This window comes from Sinocyclocheilus grahami, unplaced genomic scaffold, assembly GCF_001515645.1.
Source record: "Sinocyclocheilus grahami isolate Dianchi unplaced genomic scaffold, SAMN03320097.WGS_v1.1 scaffold562.1, whole genome shotgun sequence".
Lineage (NCBI taxonomy): Eukaryota > Metazoa > Chordata > Actinopteri > Cypriniformes > Cyprinidae > Sinocyclocheilus > Sinocyclocheilus grahami.
The window spans coordinates 219,957-228,491 of record NW_015505741.1 but is presented as its reverse complement, the minus strand read 5'-3'; the positions used below and the strand labels follow the sequence as shown (position 1 = coordinate 228,491).

The following is an 8,535-nucleotide window of genomic DNA, read 5'->3' as shown; positions in this document are numbered from 1 at the left end:
AAAACAAAGTTCTTTATGAACCGCAGGATTGCTTGTAATAAAGATTTAAATGCAAAAGGAAAGGCAGTAGAGCTGACTATTTCTGTCAATGGTAAGTTTGTGATAACGTAAGAAAAGTAGTTTAAATGTTTTGCCACTTGCTTGAGCAACTTAATATATAAATAGAAAAGTAAATGCAAAAGTAAAAAGTACTGAATGTGTTGCTTATATTTATTGTTTAAACATGTCTGTGAATGATTGTATTACTGTACTGTGTAAAAAAAGAATTGCAATGCTAAAAAAGCATTTTTAGTGACAATGTTTGGATTTGAAATCAAAAATAATGTATAAATGTTGTGTTTGTGGTAAACAGCCACGGATCAGTAGTGGACTCCTGTGTGAAAGCACAGTCCGTGCTGCTTCCCCTCTCACAAGAGACACCTAAGAGGGGAATTCCCCCCATTTTCAAACATGAAATTCAGGCCCTGAATAAATGTCTAAAAATCCTGATTGGAGTATCACTATAAATAGTTATCAATTATTTTTTAAAAAAGAAGGCTTTAAAAAGATCGGTATTGGTATCGGCAGATACTGCTTTCTGAGATCGGCCTCAAAAATCCTGATCAGAGTACCCCTAGTAAAAATACAATTAGGCTACGTGTAAAATGTCATTGTTAACTGTGTCTGATACAAAACTAATCTAGTCAAAGTCCCATGAAATGATAAATAGCAAATAACACATATACTGAATTTCCATTATGTTTTGTTTATCTTTAGTAAAAATCAAATGTGACCTTGTTGTTTGTAACTATGGCAATGTCTGTCCTGAGACCAGATCATTATTTTGTGTATTTGGTGTAACAGAATATGTTGACATGCTTTAATGTTCAAAAAAACACATTATTTTTCAAATACTGTACATTATTGTAGGTCCTCTATGCCCCGCCTCTCTCAAACGCTTCGTTTCAGTCTGCTCTGATTGGCCAGCTGACCCAGTGCATTGTGATTGGCCGAACACCGCAAGCACTCGTCGGAAATGTAACGCCCCTTACCATAATTGCGAGCTTCATCTTTCAAATTAAATGTAAAGACAGAGCCCGAAAGGGGAACACAGTCGCGTGACAGATATAGTGATGAAGCTGGTATGTGTTTGCAGTACACAAGCCATGGTTAAGACAGCTGACTCCACTGTGATGTGACCCCCCCTCCCCTCCCGCGCTCTCTCGTGTGTTAAATTTCAAATGTTAAATATTCGAGTTGAAAAAAATCTATTTCAGAACTATGTTAAATGCCACATAAAATTCAGTTTTGTTAAATGACACTTGTCAATAATTCAAATTTACACAATTCAAATAGGTTTGTCATTTTATAAGCTCCATACAAGTGCAAAAGCTTGGTTCTATCATCACATGCAATCATTTGGATGTGATGCATGAGTACTGGTGTTAATTAGGACTAACCCATTCAGAGTAAAGTGTAAAGGTGACCCGGAGGACACGAGGGCTGGTGTACACCAAGTAAACCACCAACATTTGGACAATCCTCCATGACAACTGATTACCTAGCACAGGACAGCTAGTGTCTGTCAGGACATGACACTAATTCATTCACAGTTGTGCGGAAAGTTCTGCCCTTCATTTGTCCCTCGTTTCAAAGTAACACCCTAAGATGCATGTTTCAAAAGATAAGCTACAATCTATCAGTAGATCCAAACGTTAGCTCAGTTGCTGCATCAAACAAGACATTTAAATCAATGCAGCCTCTATAACAAATAGGGCATATAAAACTAGGGTGAAAATATTATGTGCTATGGTATAGCAGGCAAATATCATGTATCAAATATCATTAAACCGACAAAGTGCTTGTTGGTCATTTACATCTTAATTTTCATAGTCTGCACTCAGTCAATAGTAAAATAAGACGTGCTGGCCAGGCCGGCTGACCTTGAAATGATTTCATACCACAGAACAAGCAAAAGAGACAAAACCCCACATGAACACTCATATGCCTGGTTACCGGATTATTTTACATCACAAAGCTGTTCGGTTACAGGGTTATAATTACATTTGCAGGAGTATTTTCGGCGCGAATGGTTTCATAAGTCACTCCGCAGTCCTTGTGTGCAGCCCATCCGGGCGATTCACACGCCAAAAATACACTCAAACGACGCCGTCAAATTGCTCAAACGTGCAACGGTTGTTATGAAGACAGGGTTTGCCTTTAAGAAACGGCATCTTAAACACAATGTTTTAAATGAAGCTAATATATCGTTCACGTAGCTCTTTTTTAAAAAGACATCTTATAAGCGAACAAAGGAGCGCGACTTCTGCCTATGCGGCCGCGCGCGCGATTCCCGCTGCACGTACAGCGTCACCGAGAAAGTAGCGTTCCGCTGTGGCGCAACTGAAGCCGCGAAGAGATGGAACTATGCAAGCTGGCGAAATGAAAGAAACACGACAGTCCGCAACCGGCGTTTCCCGACACAAACATGAGGTAGGCCTATGTGGCAGGGCTGAAAGGAGTTTTAAATGTAAAAGCACATCGTCTCAGAGAAGCATTAACCGGTGTTAAAGCGCCGGCTAATGCGGCTTTGTACTGACACATTTATAGACAATTGTGGAAGCGGAAAACTCACAGTTCCTCTGTTGCAAACTCTGGCAAGACGCTGGAGCAAGAACGGCGGGGGATTTGGATAGAGTGGCCGCGGACCTAGTGAGAGAGCTGAGGACCTTCAAGTAACCTGCCATGTTTTTTTTCTCGCCGAAAACACTAGAGGTTGCCGTCCGACTTAACTCCGGTCGAAGGAAGGGTCGAATGAATAGGAGCATACAGCAATAGTAGCTTTTCTCCGCCTCCGTCTCGGAGCCGACGTCACAATTACACGGGGTCAGGACTAAAAATCATCGATGCAGTCGATGGCCAATCATATTTGAATAAGCAACACATCGATGTTCCACCTGGTGACTTTTGATAACGCACCGTTTGCACGTTTCCTTTCATTTTCAGTTAACCCTTCACGGGCGTCCGGGGTTATATATTTCCGATTTTTTTATTTTTGTTGAATGTCCCCATTTTCATTTATGTATTTTTTTAAATAAATAAGAATATACTTTCAATTTCAGAATTACGTTCATAGAATGTCAGTATGTAACAGTTGGTAGTGTTTTATTTGTGATTTTGACATTGGTAGGCTAACAGACTTTCTGAACGACACAGAACAGGCAGATACCTTCTTCACATTCCGTTGTCTGGTTGCTGAGCAGCCCGCTAATTTTAGAAGGGTTGGGTTACCATACTGAGTGAAAGAATGGGATGTGCGCAGTCTGATTGTGCGCATGCGTCGTAGAACTACTGCAGGTCACTTCAAGGTGCAAAAGCTGGAGTGTCTGAGTCGTTGAAGGTTGAGTGCTTGTATCCTTTAAAATTATATTACATAACAGTGTTGTTGACACATACTATTATACGCTTTATGTTCAGTTTCATATCAAGTGTTATTGGTAACTTAGGCCTAATTGTTAATGTATCATAAAGAAAATATGCAATAATATGCATATAATAAAAAGTAAGATATTTAAGATGGCACACACTTATTTATCCACACTCCCAATACTTGTTGAAATTAGACAGCGTTGACGGTATCAATGTACTCTGGCTCTGTGACCTAATTTTAGAAGGGTTGGGTTACCATACTGAGTGAAAGAATGGGATGTGCGCAGTCTGATTGTGCGCATGCGTCGTAGAACTACTGCAGGTCACTTCAAGGTGCAAAAGCTGGAGTGTCTGAGTCGTTGAAGGTTGAGTGCTTGTATCCTTTAAAATTATATTACATAACAGTGTTGTTGACACATACTATTATACGCTTTATGTTCAGTTTCATATCAAGTGTTATTGGTAACTTAGGCCTAATTGTTAATGTATCATAAAGAAAATATGCAATAATATGCATATAATAAAAAGTAAGATATTTAAGATGGCACACACTTATTTATTCACACTCCCAATACTTGTTGAAATTAGACAGCGTTGACGGTATCAATGTACTCTGGCTCTGTGACAAAAAAAAAGCTCACCATTTCACAGTTTATTCTATTCAAAGTCTTAGAAAAAAAAGTTCAAATTTAAATTCCTCAAATACTTCACATGATTCTGACAAGGAAACAGATTGAGTTGGAAATTCCATAGCTTGTCTTGTTGTCATGTTATCAAGTCTAGGCTATTTCATTCTAAAATTCAGCATGCAAATATTGCTCCACTGACCTACATGTCAACATGACCTCTGTTATCATTTAGAGGTCTGAAACGTGTGTAGTTCACTGTGAACTGTTTACTCTACAGTGTTGCATGCTTACAGTACTCACTCTGCATAGGTCAAAGGCAAAAAAAAATCAATTATTTTCACAGCTGGAACTGGTTCACCAACATTGAATTACTGCTCTGTACTAATAATTATGAACAGAACAGCGTGGTACTGATGAGAACATTCTGTCTCGTGGTTATAATGACAGTTTAGGGCAGAGATAACAATGTACCAAAAGAAACAACAGTCTTCATCAGACTATATTTTATAGTAATAATGATAATAAAATATTTTTGTATTGATTATTTTAGGTTTATATACTGCCTTAAGTGAACACTATGTTTAAATAGTGTTTTAATAATAATGTAAATAATATAAATAATAATAATAATTATTATTATTATTATATACATTTTGTATAGTGACATCTGGTGGAGACTTAATGTAACTAAGTAAGTATAATATAATTAAATTTGGTTTGCACTTGCATTTCTGAAAGCTTTAGTTTAGAGAGGATTACTAAAATAGTGTAGATAGTTAAAATAGTATAATATATGTTCACCATGACAATATACAGTACAAAGTTTAATATGTAGTCTAGCATTTCTTTGTTTCAAATGAGTTTTTATAGAAAGAGAAAATGTCTAATCTGTGTCACATTCAGATTATCATATAATCTTATTTGCATTTTATTTATTATCCATTTAGAGGAAAGATGCTAAAACTGTATGTCCACCAGGGGTCAGTAAGAGCTCATTATTAAATTTTTCATACACCTACAATGATTATTTTCAGTTCTCTTGTAGTATGTTACACATTCAGTATTGTGAGTTGTCTGTGCTAGATTATTTGTATTGAGGGAAGTCATTTTATCACCCATAACAAACATCTCTTTATCGTGGTTTATAACATCCCAGTGTAAATAAACAACAGTTATTAAGTTATTTTACAACAACCTATTTATGGAATTACTGCTTTAGGAGTACTTTGAACAACCAAGGAGGCAGCTTAGTCAACAATTACTCATAACATAAATATAGTAAATGCTAAACCTTATACCATAGGTTATCCAGGGATTTTAACACACAACACTCAGAATAAACAGAGTTTACAGAAAAGTATGTGAAAAACAAGCAAAAAATAAACGAGCTAGTGAGTGACAATTCTGTCGGTGAACATGTCTTGGTTCAAGATGACAGCTAAAGACATCAGATTTTATTTGTTTTTGCAACACCCATTCTAGCTTTCCATGTGAAGTTTTCATCCTAATATCATTCATTCACTATTGAACAAATACGTATAGCCCAAACTATAGGCCTACCTTTGGAAGAGGATCTTCTACAATCCCTTAATGTACTTTACACTCTACAGTGGTTTAGATCTGGAAAAAGAAACTAGTACAGGTAAGGGTGTCGTCTCACGAGATGTCTGCATTGTTGCACCCCTGAAATATACAATCAATTTAACCTACAAATTTTTACTTTTTATGACCACAGAGACTTCTAATCTAAACCAGTAGGTCCTTTAGGGGCAGAAGAATGACACAGACTGGAGACTAGGGATCTGAATGCTGCAACGATGGGTCTGTCCTGCTCAACATAACAGGTGCTTTCACGGTCATTTGAAATGTCAGACTTTGAGATTCGAAAGACCAGTATGATTGTACAGATTGTTACAGACATTTATTCAAAATATACAAGAAACTACATACAAAAATACTATGCATCAAACAATGTAAACATGAGCGCAACAAATAGTATGCCTCACAGTTTTAATATAAGACAGTTGTGATAAAACCTTTTCACATGGTCTCATTTGGGGCTCATTAATAATTTGTAACTTTAAAAAAAATTTTTTTACTATTGAATTGCACGAGTGCCAGCAGTTATGAATTATAAATTGTTATTATTATTAATATAATTATTATTATTGACCCATATATTTATGTCATATGCGTATTTAATAATCACAGACCAAGTCTAAATGCATCTGTTGATTGTTTATGTTTAATGTCTTAATTCAGGGGAAATGAGTGAGGAGTTAGCCAGCTAACTCTAGTACTACAGAACATTTATTATTTGACAGCCTTATGCAGTCAAGTGGCTCTTAAACATTGTAGCATCAATGAATCTGAAGCACTTTGCATTTGCACAAAAAGTAACATGGGCACATTAGTTCTACCACATAACATTGGCTGACAAATGGATATACCTACGTTCACATTTGTCTGTACAATAGTCATTGGTTTATCACAAGGCATGTTCCGCTACAGACTTTATCTAAATATCTTATGATAGGCTGTGATCGAAGTATTACTTAGCCATTTTTGTTGTCATCATTATACTTCATGTCATGTGATTTCTTACTTGCAGCATACTGATTCTAATATTGTGATTCAAATGCTGCTTAATAATATTTTATTAAAAGTAATCTTGTGATGCAGAACACCTTTTACTCTCCCTCAAAGGCACTATACACTAATTAGCTACAAACATTCAATCTCTTCGTGGAACGAACTGACACTTTATATATGTAGAGACTGTCAACCCAGCAAGGTTAACTAAGGGCCTTACGACTATATGAATCATCTTTGCTTTAAGGAGTAAGTAATAATTAAACTTGCAATGTTGCATGTATTATTGCAACTGATGTAGGATGTAATCAATTACAAAATACATATTCCCCTATAATTAACTCACAGATGGTCAGTATTTCTTACAGAATCTAGATAAGATATGCAAGTAATGATACATCTGCACAGAGGCATTATTAACATCAACATTAAAAAGCTAACATATTGTATGTATAGTGATAAGAGAAAAAATTATCTTGCATCTCATCTTTCTTGCTACAGTTCTCAACCATATTTGCTTTTCTTGCAGGACTTCCAGCTTTATAATCAGGATATCCCTTTGCCCTAAATGGCTACATTCAATGCTAACTACCTAAAATTGTATTACAGGTACCACCTGTTTTCCACCTGCCTAAGCGTCAACATTATCCAAATAGACTGAGTTTCATGATTGATGATTGAGCTCTTCAAAGTTTGAAAGCTGCTTCATCTGTTCCACTTGCATAGAGTGCCTTCTCACTAGCTTCTTCTTCGTCCTGAGGTTGCCTCTCTTTGGTGAGTTGGGTGCTACAGGAGCTATTGGTCTGATACCTGCTACAAGTGGGGATGAGGGTTTGCTGCTTGCCCCTATATCTGGAATCGGAGGGTTAGGGTTGACGTTTAATGGGGGAAGGTGACCTGGGCGGGTGTGGGATATATAGTCCAGCAATAATGTTCCAGAGCCTCGCCGCTCCAGTAGGCCAGGTGCTCTGCATCTGGCTGTGCTAGGTGAAGACGTACTGGGATTGCTGTCCAAGGACTCTCGTGAGCCTGTTAGCATAGCAAGAGGGGATGTATTGAGCCTCCTCCTTTCCAGAGGTGCCTTAGGAGAGTCTAGCATGCTGGAATCTGAATACAGCTGGGAGTCTGAGTCATAGTGTTCGTTCCCCAGTCTCCTCCGGTGCACTGTGTCTCTGAGGCTAACTGGCCCCAGGTTTCCTCCAGAGCCCTCCTGCTCCGTGGGGACAGTGCTACGTCGTGCTAGGGGCTGGTGCTGTGCCAGCGATCTCTCATAGGAGGCTTTGGAAGATGTCGGAAGGGATGAAGTTGGTGAGATTTTTGTGGTCTGATCTCCCACCATTGGAAACAAGATATCTTTTCCATCCACGCTGTTATGCCGGGACAAAGTGCCTCTTTTGGACAGACTCAGTCCGTTGACACCTGCGACAACATCTTCGTCCGAGTTGGCTCTCTTGCTTTCTTCATTTGCCGCCGCCAAGACGGAGGGGGCAATCAGACCCCAAGGCTCTGACTGTAGACGCTTCAACTGGGGTAGACGAGCCCTCTTGGGGTTCACTGGCTTCTTACTAGGGGAAGTAAGTCCATTTTGAAGTTTGGCTGCTGTGTTTGAGGCTGACTTAAATTTTGTTTGAAAATTGAATACAGTGTCTTTCTCCTCCTCTTTGCTGGGAGATGGCGATGCGTGAAGGTCTATCTCTGATGGTGAGGCACATGGTGCTGGAGAGGTCCTCTCATCCAACTCTGGAGAAGGAGGGACATTCAGGTACTGCTTGGTTGTTTTGGTTCCAGATGACGATTTGTCAGTGGTAATGATGATGACCTCCTTGCCTTTGGCTTTGCAGGCATCAAGGAGAACTTTTAGGGTTTCTTTATCATCTGCATTGACAGCGTAGACTAAAGCAGAAGA

At 38.4% G+C, this 8,535-nt stretch overlaps 2 protein-coding genes across 2 annotated transcripts in view; both read right to left on the bottom strand.

Moving 5' to 3' along the window:
* idh2 (isocitrate dehydrogenase (NADP(+)) 2) overlaps positions 1-2,817 on the bottom strand; it is an 18,422-nt gene extending 15,605 nt beyond the window's left edge. The window contains exon 1 of the mRNA XM_016239322.1: positions 2,615-2,817. Within this exon, the coding sequence (XP_016094808.1) occupies positions 2,615-2,807 (193 nt within the window). The 5' untranslated portion in view covers positions 2,808-2,817. The remainder of the gene's footprint in view (positions 1-2,614) is intronic.
* A 4,476-nt stretch (positions 2,818-7,293) lies between these two features.
* LOC107556256 (ankyrin repeat domain-containing protein 34C-like) overlaps positions 7,294-8,535 on the bottom strand; it is a 3,667-nt gene continuing 2,425 nt past the window's right edge. Inside the window, exon 2 of the mRNA XM_016239321.1 lies at positions 7,294-8,535. This exon is cut by the window's right edge and continues 385 nt beyond it. Coding sequence (XP_016094807.1) covers positions 7,294-8,535 — 1,242 coding nt within the window.